Here is a 21,255-nt window from a genome sequence, read left to right as displayed (position 1 = left end):
TGTTGACCAGGATGGTCTCGATCTCTTGACCTCGTGATCCACCCGCCTCGGCCTCCCAAAGTGCTGGGATTACAGGCGTGAGCCACCGCGCCCGGCCTTTTTTTATTTTTATTTTTTGCACAGGCGGCGCGGGGGCGGGGGTCTGCACTATGTTGCCCAGGCTGGTTTCCAACTCCTGGCTTCAAGTGATCCTCTGGCCCCAGCCTCCCAAAGCTCCGGGATTACAGGCGTGAGCCACCACGCCGCCGAATTTTGAATTTCACTGAAGCTCGTTTTCCTTCGCTCCACCTCCGAGAATCGTCTCACCGCCCTCAGCTGACCCCTCAGTTTCTCCCAGAGCTGGGGCCGGAACAGAACTACAACCCCCAGAATGCGCCGCGACCCGGCGGTGCGCCGTCAACGTCTACGGCGTCGCGCGCGCGCTGCCGGGAGTCGTATTTCGCGCGTGCGCTCTCGCCGGGACGCCTCCTCCCAGCAGTCCCTGCGCGTCGTCCTCGTCACCCTCCGGGCCGCCGGTGCCGTGCCGGAGTCAGCCGTCCGCCGCTGCCATGCTGCCCGCCGCGCTGCTCCGCCGCCCGGGACTTGTCCGCCTCATCCGCCAGGCCCGTGCTTACGCCGAGGCCGCCGCCGCCCCGGCCGCCGCCGCCGGCCCCGGCCAGATGTCCTTCACCTTTGCGTCCCCCACGCAGGTTCGGGCGCTGCGGGTCGGGACTCTCCGTGTCCGCCGCCCCCGGAGTCCAGGGGCCCCACCCCCAGGGCGCAGTCTCTGCTTCTGGGTCCCCGGACCCGCGCGTCCCTGAAGCGGAGGCCGCTCAGCCCTGCACCCTCGGCCCTGCCAGTGCGGCCGGAGCCCCGCGCTGCCCTCGTCGCGGGCACCTCCCCGAGATAAGCGCCTCCTGGGTGCCCTCCTCGACCTCCCTGGCTACGGCCTGGGTGTCGCCGGCTCGTTGCATTCCCATTTCGCGGATCAGTAAAGTGAGGCGCAACGCTTGAGGACCAAAGCCGCAACCTCGGATTGCCGCGCTGGGCTGAGTGCCCACCTCGGCGCCGGGTCCTGCCTTGACCCATTTCTCAGCGGGACAGGCGGAGTCCCGGGTGGCCGCGGGGCCGGCCTGCCCAGCCGTCATTCACCACGCTGTTCCCTGTAGGTGTTCTTCAACGGTGCCAACGTCCGGCAGGTGGACGTGCCCACGCTGACCGGGGCCTTCGGCATCCTGGCGGCCCACGTGCCCACGCTGCAGGTCCTGCGGCCTGGGCTGGTCGTGGTGCATGCGGAGGACGGCACCACCTCCAAGTACTTTGGTGAGTCCGGTGGAGGGCTGCAGGGCCAGGTCAGTCTCCAACTCAGTTGAGGCCGGGCGCGGTGGCTCACGCCTGTAATCCCAGCACTCTGGGACACCAAGGCGGGTAGATCACCTGAGGTCAGGAGCTCCGAGACCAGCCTGGCCAACATGTAATCGCATCTCTACTAAAAATATGGAAACCTAGTCTGGTGTGGTGGTGCGCGCCTGGAATTCCAGCTACTCAGGAGGCCGAGGGAAGAGAATCACTTGAACCTGGAGGCGGAGGTTGCAGTGAGCTGAGATTGCACCATTGCATTCCAGCCTTGGGTGACAAAGTGAGACTCCATCTCAAAAGAAAAGAAAGCATGTTGGGCTGGGTGCAGTGGCTCACACCTGTAATCCTAGCACTTTGGAAGGCCGAGGTGGGAGAGTGTGAGGTTAGCCTGGACAGCATAGTGAAATCCCGCGTCTACAAATGTAGCGGGCTGTGGTGCTGCACACCTGTAGTCCCAGCTGCTTGGGAGGCTGTGGCAAGAATACGGCTTCAGCCGGGGAAGTCAAGGCTGCAGTGAACCAAGATCATGCCACTGCACCTCAGCCTGGGCAACGAGAGTGAAACCCTGTGTCAAAAAAAGCCCTCCAAAAGCTGTGGTGGGAGGGCCAGTCAGATGAGGGGAGGAAGGTCATTTGTGTAGGAAAAAAGCAGTTCTCAGCATCACTGGCCAGTGGCAGAGCCAGGTTTGAACTCAGCATAGCCGATGGGTGGTGGGTCAGACGGAGGGCCTCTGGCCCCAGGCAGTGCTTTTGGGAGTCCCTGGTCCCACATCAGTCCTTGGGCTCCCTCCAGCTTCTAGTCCTTTCTTAGGACCCCTTTTTTTGTTCTTCTCTAGAAGTTGTCTGCCGTGTTGGGCATGTCCTGTGGAACTGCCTTTTGGCACACTCAGGACACAGACTTGGGTGTTTGTGGAGCACCTGGTTCACAGGGAGCTCTGGGCTTGACCACGGGAGTCCCTGCAGCTGTCCAGCCACGTGGGGTCTCACGCCTTCCGTCTCCCACTCCCACAGTGAGCAGCGGCTCCGTCACGGTGAACGCCGACTCTTCCGTGCAGTTATTGGCCGAAGAGGCAGTGACTCTGGACATGCTGGACCTGGGGGTGAGTGTCAGGGGGTACCTGATGGTGAGCAGGCGGGAGCTGTCCAGGCTTTGGGGGAGGGAGTGCTGGGGGACCAAGAGCCAGGCTGGGGTCCCTGCTTGGCCCTCACCATCCCTCAACCCCCTGCAGGCAGCCAAGGCGAACTTGGAGAAGGCCCAGGCGGAGCTGTCGGGGGCAGCTGACGAGGCCACGCGGGCCGAAATCCAGATCCGAATTGAGGCCAATGAGGCCCTGGTGAAGGCCTTGGAGTAGACGGTGTGTGTCTGGTGCCCGGAGGCCTGGCTGGGGGCTGGGCAGGGGTGCCGGGTGGGCCTGGCCAGCTCCTGGGGTCCTGGCCGCCCTGGAAAGCCACAACTGCCAAGGAGGCCACCAGAGGGCAGTGCAGGCTTCTGCCTGGGCCCCAGGCCCTGCCTGTGTTTAAAGCTCTGGAGACTGGGACGGAAATGCTCCTCCTGAGCTTTGGGCTGCGCCTGTCACCCGTGGGGCTCTCCTTACGCCTCTCAAGATGCCCGCAGCCTGACGTCCGCATACCACCCCTCTGCCCTCCAGAGCCAGCCGCCAAGACCTGCGCTTCGGAGCTCCCTCCGAGGATGAGCTGCCCCAGCCCCTGCCCGATTAAAGTGCAGGAAGCCTGACTGTGTGCACGGCTCTTGTCACTACACCTGCCTGGTGAGGCCAGGACCATCCCAGGCCTCTGCCCACATCCTGCATGTCCCCTGGAAATAAGGCCTTTGAGCTCCCCTGGACTCTGCCTCTTGGGGCACCTAGAGGTCCTTGGGAAACAGGCTTGAGTGGGTGGGTCCTGCTGGGCAGGCAGGGTGCTGACCTTCAACCCATGATGGTGGGGAGGGTGATGAGGGCCTCAGGCGGGAGGAGTGTCCCCACTGCTGTCACCTCTGCCAAGTGCCTGGTCTCCAGGCTTGGAGCCTTGACCCTAAGCCCTACAGGCCCTTGGCTCCACCTACCAGCCCCTGGGAAGAGGCGGGCCCCACCCGCTCCCACGCTGGCCCCGCCCTGTGCCTGCCCATCATGTGGGTGGCCCTGCCTGGCAGGGTGCTGAATCTGCAATGTTTTTGGCACCTCTGTGGGCATCTAGGCTTCTGGGTTGGCCCCAGATGGAGTGGGGCGGGCCTAGGAGGGGGTGGCTCCCTGGCACTATCCCTCCTGGGCCTGCCACTCCTCCCTGCCGCAAGCCCAGGGGGTGGGCGACAGCTCCAGGGGGTGTTCGGGCGGCCTGGGCTGGGGTCTCCTGACCTCCTTCCTTGGGACTGGGCCCTGCGGAGTGGGATGGGCCTGCCTGTGTCACTGGAGCTGGGATAGTGACAGAGAGGCCAGCCTAGGGCCAGTCAGCACAGACAGGCAGCTCACTCCCATGTCACCGTCCCACGTTGGTGACTCACCATGGCTGCACTTGAGGCTAGGTGCCATTGGGGGGCCTCCAGGTGTGCTGGGGCTGCCGGTCAGGTATTCGGAGACGGTCCAGAGTCCTCTGCCTGGCTCCCGCAGTACCCGGGCTTCAGGGCATGAGTGACAAGCCCCCCACTTCTCCCAGAACCCCCAGCCCAGGGAAGGCTGTGCCAGCCACCAGGTCACAGGAGCAGCCTCTGACCAGGCCCGTCCCTCGGCTCCTGGCCCAGGTCTTGGAGTTCCTGCCAGGCCACCAGGACCCTATAAATAAGACCAAGGGCACAGCTGGGGCTTGGCAGGGACCCAGCAGGAGCTGCTCACTAAGCCGCCTGCTCCTGGCTTGGGCCAGCAGCACCCACACCGGGGACCCCCTGCCCCCACCACCAGGGAGGTGTGAGCCTTGGAGCCAGGCCTCAGGTCACCCGGAACACCTGACCCTGAGGGAACAGCCCGTGCTGGCTGGATGTGTCCCCGGGCAGGAGGCAGCCAGGGTGGGGCCAGGACCCAGGCGGTCAAGGCCCTTCCGCGAGGGCAGCCCCAGGCTCAGTGGGCAGGACGGAGTACAGGGTTTGTCCCCATCACACCCAGAAACCACCCACTCAACCACGGGGATGCCAAGTGTGGGAACTGGCGGGGAAGCGTTTTAGCATGTTTATTAGTTTAGACTGACTCTGGGCATCTGGTCCCCAAAGGGCCACATAACGGCCCCCCTGGAGCCCGGTATGTCCCCACAACCCATCCCATTCCAGTCCTGACCAGACTGAGGTGACAGTATCCAGGTGGCAGAGCTCTGCTAACCCCAGGGTCACCCCCAGGCCACTGCCACCCCCACACATGAGAGGCAGGGAGGGAAGTGGCTGCTGGCCACTCAGAGGACCCCAATGCCCTGCCAGGATTGCCCATCCAGTGCCAGCCTGAAGCCCCTTCCACCACCTCTGCTGCCATTGGAAGCAAAATGAGCCTCGCCCTGCAGGTCCCACACGGGGCCCAGCCCCTCATCCAGGCCCCATTAATCCACTTTGGGAGTATCATCTTTTTTATTTGGGTGATTTTTGTTTGTTTTGAGACAGTCTTTTTCTGTCCCAGGCTGGGGTGCAGTGGCTCCATCTCAGCTCACTGCAACCTCCGCCTCCCGGGTTCAAGCAATTTGCCTGACTCAGCCTCCCAAGTAGCTGGGACTACAGGTGCGCGCCACCATGCCCAGCCAGTACTTGTACTTTTAGTAGAAATGGGTTTTCACTATGTTAGCCAGTAGGGTCTTGATCTCCTCACCTCGTGATCCGCCCACGTTGGCCTCCCAGAGTGCTGGGATTACAGGCGTGAGCCACCATGACCCTTGGCATCATCTTTTGTATGTGACAAGCTCCTACTCATTCAAATCTCAGTCCCTGTGACCCCCTTCCAAGGGTTCTCCCAGCCTCTCCCTCTCTGGCCTAACCCTGACCCTGCGGGGCTGGGTGTGCCTGTCAGGGTGGGGAGGAGTGCCGTCCTGGGAGGGGTGCCCATGGCCAGGGTGGGGGTGGAGGTGGTCAGGCCAGATAAAGGGAGGAGCCAGATAAGTGGACAGGAGGTGCTTCAGTAGGGATGGGGTCCCCTTCTCTGGACAGAGGGGCAGGACAGGGGCCAGCCCAACGGGGACACCCTGAAAAAGCCACTACCGAAAAGGTAAGATACACCTCACATTTTTGTCTCATTGGCTGTGCCTCAGTTTCTTCATCTGTAAAGTGGGGGTAATGCCCATCCCAAAGGCTGGGTATGAGTCCATGTCCTGCATTAACAGGGAGTGATGGTCCCAGAGTGAGCCTGCTGCATCCTCTCACTACATGCCCACGCACCGTGGAGAAACTGAGGCTGGGAGAGGCCAGTTACCTCCCGAGGTCACAGCATAGCCGGATGGTGACTGGCTGGGCACAAGGCAGGCCTGGCACTGGCTAATCGCTCCATAAATGCCCTCTGAGGTCACCATTGACAGATGCAGGAGGCCAGGGCTGGCCCGGGCACCCCCACTCCACGGCAGGTGACTCCAGCCTGTTTTCCTGGACGACGGCCGCTGACTCAGGCCCCTCTTCCCGTCCCCCCCACGCTGGGGCCTCCAGGCGGAAGCACCGGGCCTGGGGTGGCAGGAAGGGGGCGGGGCAGAGAGCCGCACCGTACACCCCAAACTCTGTCCAGGTGACGATTCAGGGTGCATCCGGGCCTGCAGAAGGCAGGCTGAGACCCTTGTCTCCAAGCATTCAAGGGGCGTCCACCCATGAACTGCACGAAGCCTGGGTACAGGGTGGCTCGGCTGCCAAGGTGCCCCAGGGCCCCGGCCGGCAGGCAGGGGCGGGGGCCAGTCTGCGTCACCGCCCGCCCGGTCCCCCGCCCCCTGCCCCCCGCCCCCTGCCCGCCCAAACTCCACCCCGAGGGAAGGCGGCGCGGATAAAGGCTGGGGGCCGCCCGCTCGGCCCAGACCGGCCGGGCCAGCGCGCTTTCGACTCCAGACGAGTGTATTCGCAGGACTTGGGGTCCAGGACCGGCCGTGCCCGGTGAGTTGGGGGCGGGACCTGCGGGGCGAGGAAGGGTCTCCACTCTAGACGGCTCGGGATGTCCGCACTTTTCTTTGTTCTTGGGACAGGCGGGGTTCGGGGTACCCTTGGTCCTGGGAAGCCCCCCGGGGTGCGGGGTGGGAGGGGCCCCGCACAGCCAGCGCCGCCCTGGCCGGACCTCAGCCCCCGCCCCGCCCCCCGGGGCACTCCCCCTTCCCCGCGAGTGACCTTGAACTGGCTGCCGTTCCGCCTCCGTTTCCCAGCCACGCGGTCCCGGTCTCCCGACTTAGTCTTTCGTTCCCGATCGGGGTTCCTCCCCCGCGCGCAGCCCCGCCGTCCTCCTCCCGTGCCCGGGGCAGCGCAGCGCCCCCTCCCCGGGACTCCGGGCGGCGCTCCCGGGCGGGCACGGCAGAGGGCGCACCCGAGCTGCTGACTCACCGCATCCCGAGCGCGCGCGGGCGCAGCCGGGGACGCCGCGTCACGTCACGGCTCGGGCGGGCGCGCCTCGGGAAACGGGCTCTGCCCGGGCCGGCGGCTGGGTGCGCGGGGCCCCCGGCAGCAGCCACCCAGCCACGTCACCGCGGTGCGGGCACCCCGCCCCAACCCCGTCCCCACTCCCCCATGCCCGCCCCGGGGGCCGCAGCCGGAGCGTCCCCGCCGGGACCCCGGCCACGAGGCGCGGACTTCGCGCTCCCGCTTCCGCTCGCGGCTCTTCCCGGACGGACGCGGCGGGGCGGCCCCACGACTTCCTGCCCCTCCTGGCGCCGGGAACAATGGCCCGCGCCCCCTCCCGCTCCCAGGCCGCTCACCGGGGGTCGCCAAGGGGACGAGGCCCGTCTCGGGGCCGGGGTCCCGCGCCCCCCGGGGCCCGCCCGCCCTTTGTTCCGGGCTCCCGGCGCTTATGAATGGCTGCGGGCGCGGGCGGGGCGGGGCGGGGGCGGGCTCAGAGAGGCGCCAGCCCCGCCCCCGCCGCGCTCCCCTTGGTCGTCCGGGCGCCGGGGGCGGGGCGAGGGGCGGGCCCGGCTGCCACGTGGGGCGGTGCCGCGGCGGCTCCCATTGGCTCGGGCTCGCGGCCGACTGGGCGCTCGGCGCGCGGCGATTGGCCGGCGCGGGGCCGGCGGAGTAAGTAGTGAATGGGAGGGGGCGGCGGCCCCGCCCCCTGGAACGTTGATACATTATAACTTTTTTTTTCTTGTTACTTTCACCCCCAGATCCTCCGAGCGGCGGCGGCGGCGGCTGTTGCTAAGGGAGGGGACGCGAGGGGAAGCGCGACCCGGGCGGCAGACGGCACCCAGCGCCACCGGCCGAGCGGCGCCCCCTCCCCAGGACCCTCCTCCGCGTCGCGCCCCGGTCGCGCCCGCCGCCCTTTAAAGGAGCAGCGAGTGCCGTCCCCACCCCCGGAAGGCGCCCCAAGAGCCGGAGCGACCCCGGAGCGCCACTCGCATCGTGGATTTCGGTCCCGCGTTCCGCGGCCGGGACGTTCTCGAGGAGGACGCGCGCCGTTCCGCGTCCCCGAGTGCCCGGAGGACCCGGCATCCGGGGAGCCCCTCGCCCCTGTCCCGGAGGCGCAGCGAGGATTGGCGGCTCCCACCGGCCCCAGCGCCCCCAGCGCGCGCCGGGGATGGAGCCGCAGCCCGGCGGCGCCCGGAGCTGCCGGCGCGGGGCCCCCGGCGGCGCCTGCGAGCTGGGCCCAGCGGCCGAGGCGGCGCCCATGAGCCTCGCCATCCACAGCACCACGGGCACCCGCTACGACCTGGCCGTGCCGCCCGACGAGACGGTGGAGGGGCTGCGCAAGCGGCTGTCCCAGCGCCTCAAAGTGCCCAAGGAGCGCCTGGCGCTTCTCCACAAAGACACGTAGGTACCGCGCGCCCCCGGCCCGCCGCCCCCTCGGGCCCCGGCCCCCGGGCGGGAACAAAGAGCGCGCCGCGCGGGGAAGGCAGGGGGCGGCCAGACGGGGGGCGGGGGCGCGCCGCGCGCTCTCGGGCGCCCTCTGCTCGGCCTCGACTGCCTCGGCCCCCTCCCCCGCCCGGGGTCGCGGCACAAAGGCGGCAGAGAGAGTGTCCCGGGCCGGGCTTCGGCGGCCCCCTCGGGGGCGGGCAGGAATCCCGGGGCGGCGCAGGGGTCCCGGCTGCGGGCGTGGGGGCCGCCGCCGCCCCCTCCCGCCTGCGTCCGCGCCGGCTTCCGCATCTGCTCGGCGGCCTCCTCTGCGTCTGGCTGTCTCCCCCCACTTGCGTCTCTCTCCCCCCTTTGTTCTCGCCTCCGAGTGCTCCCCGCAGCCTCCCCTCCCCCCTGGTATTTAAATCTCCTGCAGGCCGGGAGCCCTCCCCTCCCTAGGGCCTCCGGGGACACGCAGTGTCCATCCCAGCGGAGGGGCCCGGCGGGGGAGGGGCGGAGGGGGAGGGTCTCCTTTGTCTGCGCGGCGGCGGCGGCCTGCACCAGGGAGGGAGGAGGAGGAGGGGGAGCCCGGCCCGGCGCAGCCCCCAGGGCCTCTCCTCGGGCTGAAACCCGTGGCGCCCACAAAGACGAGCCAGGGCTAGAGTCAGGGAACTGGAGACAGGGGTTGCCCTGGGGCGCTGGGTAAGGTGGCACAGAGCAGAGCACACTGGGGCCCAGACGAGGAGAAAGTGCCTTGTTGGGGTGCAGAGGGGGTGCCAGCGTCCAGGGCGGGGATTCCGTTGGAGGGAGGAGGTCGGAATCTGTAGGATGGGGGCTCCCGGCACCAGACGGAGCCCTCTCTGCACGCGCTCAGAGCCCAGGATCTGGAAGCCGGGAAGGGGTGGGGGTGGGAACTTCTCCGTCTCTCCCCCCACAAGCACAGCCCTCCCCCGCGGCCTCTGCTTCCGCGTCCCTGTGTCGTCTCCGAGGAGTCTCATGCTCTTCCTTCTTTCCCCTCCCCCAGCCGGCTCAGTTCGGGGAAGCTGCAGGAGTTCGGCGTGGGTGATGGCAGCAAGCTGACCTTGGTACCCACCGTGGAAGCGGGCCTCATGGTAAATGTCCGTGGGGCGGCGTGTCCCCCGAGGCCCGCACACAGGCAGTAGCCCCTCCCTCGGCACCTGTCCCCACACATTCCACTTGGGGCCCCTCCCCGCCAGCCAGCAGGGCCTCCCCACCCCACGCTTCAGCCCCCAATTCCAGCCCCACACTGAGGCCCCTTTCCTGCTTCTGTCTTTGTAGTCTCAGGCCTCAAGGCCAGAGCAGTCCGTGATGCAAGCCCTGGAGAGTCTCACGGAGACCCAGGTAAGACCTTGCCAGCCCCTTCCTAACAGGGCCGCCCTGGGGGCAGGGTGCCTTGGCCACCGATGGGGCCCTGGGGGACGGGAAGGGACTCGCCACCCTGCCTGGGTGCCAGCCTGGCCTGGCCTCCCTGCTTCCTCCCCCCCAGACTCACCACTTGACCTAGAGGGTTTTGTTTCCCACGGTGGCTGCCCTGGGGGAAGGGGACCTGGCTTTCACAAGACTGCCTGTGAGGTGACCTTGGCCCATGGGGCACTCACACCCGGGCCTTCATCCTTAGCCCCTTCCGCCACCGCTGAGGAGCCCCCCCCTGCCCCCGCGCCCCCTGCCAGCCACCGCGGCTTCCCCAGAGAGTTTCTCCTTTTTTACTTTTCTTGTGGGGGCCGGAGGCGGCAGCCTGGGTGACACTCCTTCCGCCTTCTGTGACCCCATTGTGAGAGGGTGGGGACCTTGTCACCCCCTCCTCCTCCTCTCTCTGGCCTTTGTTCTCTACCCCGAAAGGGGAGGGGGTGGGGGCGCCCAGCCCTAAGGCCAGCGTAGCCTAGGCAGGATGTTAGGAAAATATTTAGTAAGCGGCCAGGAGGGAGGCTGGGGCTGGCCCTCGCCTGGTTCCCGGTTTTGCTGCGGCCTTTTTTTTTTTCCTCCTCCTTTCCTCATTTTCTTGGCGTTAGCCAAGCCTTCCTCAAACAAGGGCCCTGGCCACCTCCCAGGAGGGTGACACAGGCCTCAGCAATACGCTGGCTGCCAGGGTGGGGGACGAAGGCTGCCACCCGCCCGGGCAAGGGGGTGGCCAGCTTCCCAGGCCTCCCCAGCCCTGAGGCCTGCGCCCCCTTCCCAGTGACTTGTAGAGTCCTGCTCTCTCCCCGCGGCGAGGGGGCAGGATGGGGGCCCAGGAGCTGGGTGGTCTGCCGTGGGGGTGGCCACGGCAGCCTCGGTGGCATGAGGGCAGAGCCAGGGGTCCTGAGCCAGGGTGGGGGCCGCAGGTGATTTCCTGGGGCGAGTGTGAGCCCATCTCCCCAACACTGGAGGGCTGCGGTTGGCAGGGGGCCCAGGGCGTGTTTGCTTCACACCCTCCTCCCCGGGCGCCTGCGTCAGGAAGAAGCTGGGGTTGGGGAGGCTGGGCGGAGACACTGGGCTCCCCAGGGTTGCTTCCCTGCCTGGCACCGAGTCATGCCCGCCCATTCGCCCTCCCCAGGGAGGAAGTTGCAGGGCGGGTGGTGGTGGTGACTCCAGCTGCTCTCGGGAAGCCACGCCGGGCCCTTCCTGCAAAGGCTGTCTTGGGGCAGGGGGGCCGGGCAGGCTGGGCCTCAGGGTGGGGGCTTCACCCTGCCCACCTCCCTGCCCCTCCTCCCCACGGGCCCCAAGCAAAGAAGGTTACGCCAGCCACTGCCAGCGGAGAGCCGGGAGGGAGAGCTGGGAGGCGGTCGGTTCTGAGTCATCCCGGCCTATGTCACTTCTCAGAAACCTCCGCCCCCCCATCCCGGCCCCTGGGGAGAGCAGGGCCCTGGCCAGGACCCAGAGCAGGGGGCTTAGCGAGGACAGGGTCAGATCTCACTAACCCACACCCACCCTGAATGGGGGCAGATTGAGGGTTTCTGTGCTTGGGGCAGGTTGAGCCCTCCCAGACTCCAGCCCCAGGGCGGTCAGGGCCCCTTCCTGCAGCCTTGCTGCTGCCCCCTCGGCCTCCACCCCGCCCAGGACAGATAAATATTTATCTTGAGAAAGCAAAGGTTAGGACGGAAGAATTCTGTCCAGGAATTCCACCCACTTGCTGGCCCTGATGACTAGCTGGGAGGGGGCCTGAGATGGAGCCCCCTCCCAATCACAGGCAGAGAGGACCTAGGGACCCGTGAGGGTGACGGAAAGGCAAAGTGAAAGTTCTTTCAGGTCAGTGACTGCCAGCTGGGCCCCGCCCCCTCTGGCCTCAGTTTCCCCTCGCAAGAACCTACAGAGTTGGCCAGGGAGGGGCAGGCCCCCGTCTGACCCGCCTCTGTCCCCACAGCCCCCAGCGGCGCCCGGGCCGGGCCGGGCTGGCGGAGGAGGCTTCCGGAAATACAGATTCATTTTATTTAAGCGTCCGTGGCACCGACAGGGACCCCAGAGCCCAGAGAGGGGCGGCGAGAGGCCCCAGGTCATAGCTCGGGGGGACGGGGCCGGGCCGGGCTGGGGGCGCCGCAGGCTGGGGCTCTGGGCTGACGGGCTGCTCTCCTTGCAGGTCAGCGACTTCCTGTCGGGGCGCTCACCGCTGACACTGGCCTTGCGTGTGGGCGACCACATGATGTTCGTGCAGCTGCAACTTGCGGCCCAGCACGCGCCACTGCAACACCGCCACGTGCTGGCGGCCGCCGCCGCCGCTGCCGCCGCTGCGCGGGGGGACCCCAGCATAGCCTCCCCGGTGTCCTCGCCCTGCCGGCCGGTGTCCAGTGCCACACGAGTGCCCCCAGTGCCCACCAGCCCTTCCCCAGCGTCTCCCTCGCCCATCACAGCCGGCTCCTTCCGGTCCCACGCAGCCTCTACCACCTGCCCGGAGGTGAGCCTGGGGAAAGGAAGGGTGACCCTTGGTTGGAATCCAAAGGGTGGGCCATCCTGGGAAAGGCTCGGGGAGAACAAGGGCTCTTAGCTCCAGGTGAGTCCCTTGTAGGAAGGACTAGCCTGTGACTTCAGGCTGGTGGGTGATCCGTCTCTAGACCCTGAGTTGGTGGGTCATCTGCTGACCTGACCCGGGCCGGTGGGGCATCTCCTGACCTTTGACTCATGGGTTGATTCTGTCCTCTGGGTTGGTTGTGTCCTGACCCTGGACAAGCTTATCTGTAGACCCTGCACTGATGTGTCATCTCCTGACCTGGGCTGGAGGGCTGTCTCTGGACCCTGGGTGGGTGGTGATCCTGAGCCTGTAGGCCATGCTCACCCGCCCCTCCCTCCTGTTAGCAGATGGACTGTTCTACTATGGCCACCGGCAGCCCCAGTCCTGGTGCCAGCACCACGTCTTCCCCAGGGGCCAGCCCTACCCCCCGCTCCCGAAAGCCCGGCGCCGTCATCGAGAGCTTTGTGAATCACGCCCCGGGGGTCTTCTCAGGGACCTTCTCTGGTAGGTGTCACAGCACACGTGTGACCTCCCGTGAGTCCCGCGACACTGCGTCTCAGGGCTCACATCCCTCCACAGACGACTCCACGCATCCTGGGCAGACACGGCCATCTGTGTTTGCTTCACGCGTCCTCCCGGCATCCCCCCACACATGCATGGCCCTGCACGGGAGGCCAAGGGTCACCAGGCGTCCACGTCCCGGGGATGTGTCCCATTCCCGCCCCATGGTCCCTCGTGCATGTCAGCCCACCTGCCCACTCCGCTGTCCGAGCTCATGAGCTCAGACCTGTGGACGCCTGTCCTGGACATGCGTGACCGTGGATGTCCCCGTTGCTCATGGCCGTCTTTGCCCACAGGCACGCTACACCCCAACTGCCAAGACAGCAGCGGACGGCCGCGGCGTGACATCGGCACCATCCTGCAGATCCTGAACGACCTCCTGAGCGCCACCCGGCACTACCAGGGGATGCCCCCGTCGCTGGCCCAGCTCCGCTGCCACGCCCAGTGCTCCCCCGCCTCAACAGCCCCCGACCTGGCCCCCAGAACTACCTCCTGCGAGAAGCTCTCGGCCACTCCCCCAGCCTCCCTCCTGCAAGGCCAGAGCCAAATCCGCATGTGCAAGCCCCCGGGTGAGTGGCCACCCTCCACCCTCGGGGGTCGCGCCTTCCCCACCCACAGGGGCTTCTGAAGGCCCCTCTGTGTGAGCCGGTGGGCACAGGAGCAGCTGACCTGCCCAGGGGCCGGGGGGGACAGCAGCTGCTGTGGCCACTGCTCTGCTTTAGCTGGGAGAGAAGGCAGTGTGTGTGTTGGGGCACAAAGTGTCCTTGTGTGCTCCCGGGGGGCCCCAGCCCCACTTCCTCCTGGCCCCCCCGGGGCGCCATCTCCAGATGGCATTTGGAGCCTCTCTGAATGGCCAAGTCAGGTCTGGCAGGCCAAGGCAGGGCCAAAGCCCACCCCTAGGCATTTCAGTGACTTGAAAAAACAAAAAAACCACCGCCACCCCCTGCCCCCGCCACGCACTCCCGAACTGCTGGGTTATTCCTGCTGCAGAGTCTCATGGGAACATGGCTACTGTCAGCCCCTCAGGCTCCCCAGCCATGGCAGGGGCTCCTCCCAAGCTCAGTTTAAAAGTGGGAAACCAAGGAACAACCCCCAAGTGTCTCCCCTGGGATCACAGAAGTGGCAGAAGGTCTCAGGAAGGATGAGGCAGGGCAGTCCTGACCTTCCGCTCATGGTTCAGCTGGAGAGTTAGATGCCAGCTGCACAGCTGGGATTACAGGCCAACACCACCATGCCTGGCTAATTTGTGATTTTTGCAGAGGAGGGGCTTGGTGTGTTGCCTAGGCCTGTCTCAAACTCCTGGGCTTAAGCGATCCTCCTGCCTCAGCCTCCCAAAGTGCTGGCGTTACAGACATGAGGCACCACCACCCCCAGCATGGTGGACGCCCTTGACCATTTCCTTTGCTGGGGTCTGGGGTGGTCCTCTGTGTTCAGGGACAGGAGGTGGAAGCTCTGGGAGTCACAGGCCACTGTCTCCTTCGCAGGGGACCGGCTTCGGCAGACAGAAAACCGCGCCACGCGCTGCAAGGTGGAGCGGCTGCAGCTGCTTCTGCAGCAGAAACGGCTCCGCAGAAAGGCCCGGCGAGACGCGCGGGGCCCGTACCACTGGTCACCCAGCCGGAAGGCCGGCCGCAGCGACAGCAGCAGCAGCGGGGGCAGCGGCAGCCCCAGCGAGGCCTCCGGCTTGGGCCTCGACTTCGAGGACTCCGTGTGGAAGCCGGAAGTCAACCCTGACATCAAGTCAGAGTTCGTGGTGGCTTAGGATCGGCCACCCTCGCCCCTCGCACCCCAGCCCAGGGCGGCGGGCACTCCGAGAGCCCCACAGAGAGCGCGGCCCAGCTCTGGAGGGCAGGCGGCCACTCCCCCCTAGCCAGAAGCTTTTCTTTCTTTTCATCCTTTTTCTTTTTTTAAAAAGTTCTGACCGTGGTTTCCTGGACTCTTGATGGGTTTTGCTTCCTACCTCCTTCACCCTCCACCCTTGCTCCTCCCCCTCCTCCTCCTCCTCCTCCTCCTCCTCTGTCTCTTTCACCTCTGCGCCGGTCGGTCCTCCCTGCCAACCTCCCCCAGCTCCAATATGTAGCAGTCTTTTTGGATGGCGGAGAGCGGAGGAGACTCAGAAACCCACCCCATCCCTTCCGCCGCCTCCTTCCCCCCGAACCCTATTCAGGTTTTAAGTCAAAAAGTCGACGTGTCATTATGCACTTTACAGATGAGGGGAGGGGCCGCAGTGTGCAGAACCCATCTCGCCCCCAGTGCAGACTTCAGGGCCTCCACCCCAGGCCAGCAGGACCCACTGGGTTACAGCAAGCCAACAGGTCACAGCAGCCTACGAGGGGACTGTTTTCTCTTCCACTCCTGTTCTCTTTTCTTGGTGTCTTTTTGCATTTTCGTTCATTTCTTTAAAAAGGAGAGCAAAGCCGTTTTAGCAGAGGGCCTGGGGCTGGGGTCTACCTAGGGGTGTGGCAGCCTTTCCTGCCAGGAAGGGAGAGGGGAACTGCCCACCCCCCACCCCCAGCCAGGACTGTGCTGTTTCCTCCACCCCCACCCCAGTGTTTTCGGACCTCCTGCCTGAGCTTGGGGTATTTATAGACTATTAATTTTCTGACTGAGCCAATAGTGGTTGGGGAACTCTTGAAAAATGGGGAGAGCATGGCTGGGTGTGGGGAGATGCCCACCCCCCCCAGCCCTCCTTCCCAGCCCAACCTGAGGGACGTGGGATTTGGGACTGTCTGGGGGCCTCTCCTGCAGCCAGGATGGGAGGGGGGTGCTGAGCTGTGAATCCCCTGGGTAGAGGGCGCCAACTCCGTGTAGCATTAACCCCTGTGGCGGGGTCCGCTGCTGGTCTAATTTGGACCCCCCCACCCCTCAGTGCCCGTGCCCTAGGGGTGTCTGGCCCCAGAGGGGAGGGACAAATCTCCTACTGGGGCCATTTCAATGGGGTAGTTTTTGGATTTTTCCCCCACTCATTTTTTTTTAATGATAAAGGAGATGTCTGGGCCCTCCCCACCCTGCCTGTCGGTCTTGTCCTGGCCCTGCCTGTCCCCCCCTTTGTTCTCGTAGGTGAACCCCGGGTCCTCCACTCCCCCCTCTTTATGTGTTGAAAGTTAATGGTTTCAGATGTGAACATCACGTGTTATAACTGTAGCTCTGTAAATTTTTTGTGGGAGGGTGGGCAGGGAGGGGTCCCAGAGGGTGAAGCTCAAGGATTTTGGGTTTTGTTTTGTTTTCGTTTTTCCAAAAAAAAAGAAGAAAAAAATAGAAAAAAAAAAAAGGAGAAAAAGGGGCGGGTTTGTTTTTTGAAGAACTGTCTTGGATACCTATTTAAATGTGTGTTCTGTTTTGTTTTTTAACGATTTTTAAATAACGTCTGTGCCTCCGTGGGTTGAGGGTGGAGCCTCCAGGCAGTAACCGGCTTGCCACCCTCTGCCCGGTAAGGGCTGCCCAAGAAAGCATTACCCACCCTTGGGGGGTCGGGCTGTGGGGGTCCCGGCACCTGGCGTGAGTTTCATGTATGAAAACAAAATTGAAAAAGAAGAAAAACCTACACAAGCACCGTGATTTCAAGTAATAAACAGAAAATGAAACACAAGTCAGCGTCAGGCCTGCTAACCTGGTGGGATTTGGCCGTGGTTGGGGGGGGGTTCCTGGGGTGGGATGTCCCAGTCAGAGACTGACCTGGATCCCAGGGGCCAGCGGAGGGGGTGGGTCAGGGGTCAGCACCCTGAGAAGTTCCCACGCTCCCTCCCCAGCTGCGGGGTGGGCAGGAAGCCGCCGGGGTGTGGGAGGGAGGAGCCCAGCCACTTCCTGGTACCCAGGGCCGGAAGTCCCTTAGGGTGTGGGGCAAGGGCCTGCCTGCCTGTTGCGTGGCCTGGGGAGGACCCTGGCCCCCTCTCAGGACCTGCCAGTAAGGGGGGAGATCTGCCCAGTTCTCTCCAGACACAGAAGTGGGGGTGTGCCAGCCCCACCCACTGTGACAGCCCCACCCGCTGTTCTTCCTGGAGCCTCATCTCTGTGTGGCCTGCTGCAGGGAGATCACCAGGCTGACTGGGAGGACCTGAGAATCTTTAGGGTACCTTGGGCTGGCTGGTGATAGAGGCCTGGCTTAACTCAGCTCTGGGCGGGGAGAGGATGGGTTCTCTCTGGCCACACCTCCTGACATTCCAGCCCTTCCAAGGCTCGGCTCCAGACCTCCCGGCCTCTGCCCCTGTGTAGAAACACCCCTGGCCTGGCTGTCCCTTGCCCTGTCTGGGAACTTCCCCAGCCTGCACCTCCCACCCCAGCCCACCCAGTCCCACAGACCCCACCCTCTCCTCTCTCTGCTCCCAGCCTGGAGCTCCCCAAAGGCCCCGTCCAGGACTGAGCCCTCTCTGGAGTCCCAATCCATCCATGTCTGGCCTGGGTAAAGATGGGCAATAATATGATCCGCTCACCTCGGCCTCCCAAAGTGCTGGGATTGCAAGTGTGAGCCACCTCGCCGGCCTCATGTCTTTAAAAAACAGAAACAAAAAACAAAAAATAAACCTGTATTTCCTCAGGTAACAAGAGTTGCTTTGCGTTAGAAGTAATTGAGTTCCCATTTTATAGATGGGATAACAGAGGCCCAAAAAGAAACATCACTTGGTTCAGAGGATTTGCGGTGTTTGTTCAGTGATGTGACCTCCACCCCTTATCCCATCTCTAGGGGCCCCAGCACTGGCAGAGGGCACAGGTCCCGGGAGTGGCCCTGGGAGCATCTTTCTGAGAACCCTCTGCCCCTCCCAACGCCCAGTCAACCCCAAATCATCCCACGCCCACGTCAGGAAGGCGGATGCCCAGTCAGGCGGCCCCCGTCTCTGGCGCGGACGTCCCCTAGGGGCTCAGGATGGGGGTGCGGGTCACCGGCGCCCGGCCTGAGGTCAGGGCGAGGGCCCCAGGGCGCCGCCGCCCCCTCACTAGGCGGGTGGAGAGGAGGAAGAAGGATGTTGTCTGCAGCACCTGCTGAATCACAGGGGCTGTGTCTACGGCCTGCAGGGCGGGGGGCGCGTCCCCTGCACTCCAGGACCCCTCCACCCCAGCCTGGGGATCCCGGGGGTCAAGGCTGTGCCCTGGGGGCGTGGGGTGGGGTGTGGAGCTCCAGGTTCAGAGCCCTGGTCTGGTGGGCTAAGCCCATCCAGGGGTGCAGCGGACAGACCGGCGGCAGGCGGAGGCCACGTGTGCGTAGGAAGGCACGGAGAGGTAAACTGAGGCACAAAGAGGGCGGGGCCCGCTGTGATCGCGGGAGGCGGGGTCCGCTCTGGATCGCTCCCTTCCCCCCCACCATTGAGGAAAAAGCTGAATGGGAGGGGGCGGCCCCCGGAAACCCGCCGGGATGGAAACGCGGTTTCCAGGGCAACGCGCCGCGAAAGGAGCCTGACGTCACCCCGGGTAGGGCGCCCCGCCCGCCCCCGTCCGCGCGTCGGGCGGCTCAGGCCCCGCCCACCCACGGGGACGCCTCATTGGTGACCTCACCGCTCGCTCATCTGCGTGCCCCAGTAGCAGCGGAGGCAGCCTCCAGGAGGCGGGACTTCAGCCCGGCTGGGCCGAGTGCGCAGGCGCAAGCGCGGAGGCGCTGCGGCCCCGCCCCTCTCCCGGCAAGTCTGCAAGCTTGGGGGCGGGAGGTGCAGCCGAGGGTCTGACGGCGGCGGCGGGGCCTGGACGGAAGAGGGGGCGAGCCCCGGGGCGCCGCACGTGGACCCCCGGCACGCTCACGTGCACCCGTCCTTTCACGCCAACGCGTTTCCTGCTGCCTCCACCCCTGCACCACTTCACGTCCCAGACCCCGGCCCAGCCTCCCCGCGGTCCCTAGGCTGGGGCATCTCAGACAGGAGCCAGGAGGAGGGGGACTTTGGGGCTGAGGCTTTGCCAGAGGAGCAGGAGTTTGCCAAGTGTTGTAGGAAGCGGGAAGGGTGCGCCAGGTACGGGGCAGGGCGTGTGCAAAGGCCCGGACACGTGAAACCGAGTGCGTTTGGGGGGCAGCCGGAGAAAATTCAGAGACGGCAGGAAAGGCGAGGCTGGCAGGGATCATAAAGGGTGATTCTCCAAGTCGGCCACTGGAGGGATGACTTGGGGGACCAGGGAGGAGGAGCAGGTGAGGGGGAGCGCGGCCAGGACGTCTGGGAGGTGGCTAGACCCGTGGCCTGGACTTTGGAGGGGTGTCGAGTGGGGATCGATCGGTGGGGACCCTGGTGGCCTCACCCTGGCGAGGTAGAGACGGAAAAGGAACTACGGTGTGCAGTCCTGGAGTCTGTCGCGGCCGTGCCCGGAAGGTGGTGGTTTTAGGGGGTAGCAGGGGGGATGGAAGTTTTGGGGCGGAAATCTGAGATGCGTGTGTGAGCGCTAGACCAAGAGAGCTGAGGACCCAGGAGGCAGGAGTCCCCCGTGGCCGCCCGCTGCTTGGTTGTGGGCAGTGGTTGGCTGCACAGCGCCTGTGCCAGGTGTGGAGGCTGTAGCCAAGGCCTTTGGTGCAGCCTGGCCTCTGGAGTTCGCAGGGTGGGGGCTGCCCCGTGGCTGGGAGCCCGTGCTGGCGCCCCTGCCAGACGGTGACCTCACAGGTGGGCAGTGCTTGGGGAGACGCGGCAGCTGTGGGCGGGCAGGAGAAGGTCACTGGAGGTCATGGCTTTGGCTTGAGGCTGGAGTCCTCTGCGGGTGGCCAAATGGACCCTTGGAGCTGGCCTGGCAGGTGGCTAGGGTGGGCAGCAGTGGAAGCCAGGCAGCCAGCACCCCCTGGCCTGGAGCCACTGGGTTGGAGGGATTGAGCCGGCGCCCGGGCACAGCCGCCCCCACAGGGCCGGGCCCCACCCACCCTCCTCTCCCAGCACCATGGGAATGGGAGTTACCCGGCTGGAGGCTGGGGACGCCACCACCCCGTGGCCAAGGGCGTTGGGGCCCAACCCAGGAGCCGGGTGCTGCCCCACCCACGGGCCGCCTAGCCCTCGGAGGGCAGAGAACTGGCTGCCTTTGGGGTCACTTGGAACAGGTGAGCTGCCCAGCCCGCAGGGTGGGGGAGGGGAGGCTCTCACCTGGGCCCTGCCTCTGAGGGCCCTCCTGCCCTGGCCTCCTCCCTCTGCCTGGTTCTCACTCCCTCCGTTGCTCTTTCTTTTGCCTTTGTCTATTTCTGTCGATCTCTGGCGGTCCCCGGCGGTCTCTCCAACCCAGCACCACCCTCTCCTCCGCCCCCCTCCCTCCCTTGCTTCCGCCCCCTCTCTGGGGGCCCCCTCACTCCCCAGGGCACATTCCAGCCTCCTCCCCCGCCTTGCAGCCCCTCCCTGGAGCCAGCTGCCTCCTCGGGTGCCGGAGCAGAGGGAGTGGGCTCGGGCGGAGGTCGGAGGTCGGGGAGTGGGCGGGAGCCGGGGAGGGCACCCCCAACCCCTCTGGAATGTGGGCGGAGCAAGGTGAGGGAGACAGCTGGCTGCCTCGGAGGGCACACACCCCACACCCCGGACGCTACCCACACTCAGCCCTCTGGGAAAGCAGGCAGAACCAACGGGTGCTGTCCCACTCGGGGGCTGCACAGCCATCCCACGCCCCCACCAGCACTCCCGGGACAGCCCTCCACAGGCCACGAATTTATGGGGACGGCTGGTGTGCCAGGCTCCCAGATACGTGAAACTCTCCCCGCCCCCGACACACCCCATAAACCTGCCCCCAACCTCAATCCACCGTGTGACCCTAAAGCAAACAGCACCGCCTGGCTCAGCCACGGCCAAGGCCTCCCCTAACAAAACCCCAGCCTGGAGAGTCATAGCACGCCCCACAGCTGCCACCAGATACAGAGGGCAGCAGCCTCCCCCGCCACCCAACACACGCCTGGGCGGGAGCAGGAACACCCCCAGGGCCTCCAGCCACAAACACTCACCCACTCACCCCTCAGTGCCCGTGATCTTCCGCTGCCCAGCCAAGCTGGACTCCAGGCTGTTGGTCAGGGTGGGGGATGGGGAGTAAGGGGTTCCCAGGCCAGCCCCAGCCTACGCCTTCCAAAAGCCTTTCTGTTCACGTTGGAAATACAAATCAAACAGGAGAGTTAGCATAAGGGACAATTATTGCTTTTGTTTGTTTTTGTTTTGAGATGGAGCCTTGCTTTGTCACCCAGGCTTGAGTGCAGTGGCATGATCTCGGCTCACTACAACCTCTGCCTCCCAAGTAGCTTGGATTACAGACACGCAGCACCACACCTAGCTAATTTTATGGTGTTTTGTTTGTTTGTTTGTTTGTTTGTTTTTGAGACAAAAGTCTCCCTCTGTTTCCCAAGCTGGAGTGCAGTGGTGCAATCTCGGCTCACGGAAACCTCTTGGTTTCAAGCAATCCTCCTGCCTCAGCCTCCCAGGTAGCTAGGATTACAGGCATGCACCACCACACCTGGCTAATTTTTGTATATATATATTTTTTTAATAGAAACGGGGTTTCACCACGGTGGTCAGGCTGGTCTCAAACTTCTGACCTCAGGCGACCTGCCTACCTGGGCCTCCCAAAGTGCTGAGATTATGGGC

The 21,255-nt window shown here is 65.1% G+C and overlaps 3 protein-coding genes and 1 long non-coding RNA gene across 7 annotated transcripts in view; 3 read left to right on the top strand and 1 right to left on the bottom strand.

Annotated features, from left to right (window-relative positions):
* STK11 (serine/threonine kinase 11) overlaps nt 1–6,087 on the top strand; it is a 41,135-nt gene extending 35,048 nt beyond the window's left edge. The window contains exon 10 of the mRNA XM_017514488.2: nt 6,084–6,087. The gene's annotated coding sequence lies outside the window, so the exon portion shown is untranslated. The remainder of the gene's footprint in view (nt 1–6,083) is intronic.
* On the top strand, nt 483–3,072 carry ATP5F1D (ATP synthase F1 subunit delta). Its single transcript, XM_017514493.2, has 5 exons — nt 483–689; nt 1,149–1,302; nt 2,349–2,437; nt 2,567–2,692; nt 2,987–3,072. The coding sequence occupies exons 1-4, from the start codon at nt 549–551 to the stop codon at nt 2,687–2,689; spliced, it is 507 nt and encodes a 168-aa protein (XP_017369982.1). The 5' UTR covers nt 483–548; the 3' UTR covers nt 2,690–2,692; nt 2,987–3,072.
* Nucleotides 6,088–6,263: 176 nt separating the features above from the next.
* MIDN (midnolin) lies at nt 6,264–16,340 on the top strand. 4 transcript variants are annotated; one of them, XM_017514482.2, is made up of 9 exons: nt 6,264–6,372; nt 7,584–8,226; nt 9,272–9,359; nt 9,547–9,609; nt 11,609–11,737; nt 11,822–12,136; nt 12,538–12,694; nt 13,048–13,320; nt 14,236–16,340. In XM_017514482.2, the coding sequence occupies exons 2-9, from the start codon at nt 7,994–7,996 to the stop codon at nt 14,511–14,513; spliced, it is 1,536 nt and encodes a 511-aa protein (XP_017369971.1). In that variant the 5' UTR covers nt 6,264–6,372; nt 7,584–7,993; the 3' UTR covers nt 14,514–16,340. The 4 variants fall into 4 exon arrangements, with proteins under 4 accessions (XP_017369971.1, XP_017369970.1, XP_017369973.1 ...); XM_017514481.2 differs by having other exon boundaries at nt 12,535–12,694; XM_017514484.2 differs by lacking the exon at nt 11,609–11,737 and having other exon boundaries at nt 6,265–6,372.
* Nucleotides 16,341–17,181: 841 nt separating this feature from the next.
* On the bottom strand, nt 17,182–20,915 carry LOC119468890. The gene is made up of 3 exons (XR_005197685.1): nt 20,625–20,915; nt 18,239–19,348; nt 17,182–17,725 (listed from the first exon to the last, which is right to left on the bottom strand). It is a non-coding gene; the product is annotated as an uncharacterized LOC119468890 (long non-coding RNA).
* Nucleotides 20,916–21,255: the final 340 nt, after the last annotated feature.

Source organism: Cebus imitator, unplaced genomic scaffold (assembly GCF_001604975.1).
Source record: "Cebus imitator isolate Cc_AM_T3 unplaced genomic scaffold, Cebus_imitator-1.0 Scaffold524, whole genome shotgun sequence".
NCBI classification, from domain to species: Eukaryota; Metazoa; Chordata; class Mammalia; order Primates; family Cebidae; genus Cebus; species Cebus imitator.
Note: the sequence above shows the minus strand (reverse complement) of the source record. Positions and strands in the feature narration are given on the sequence as shown.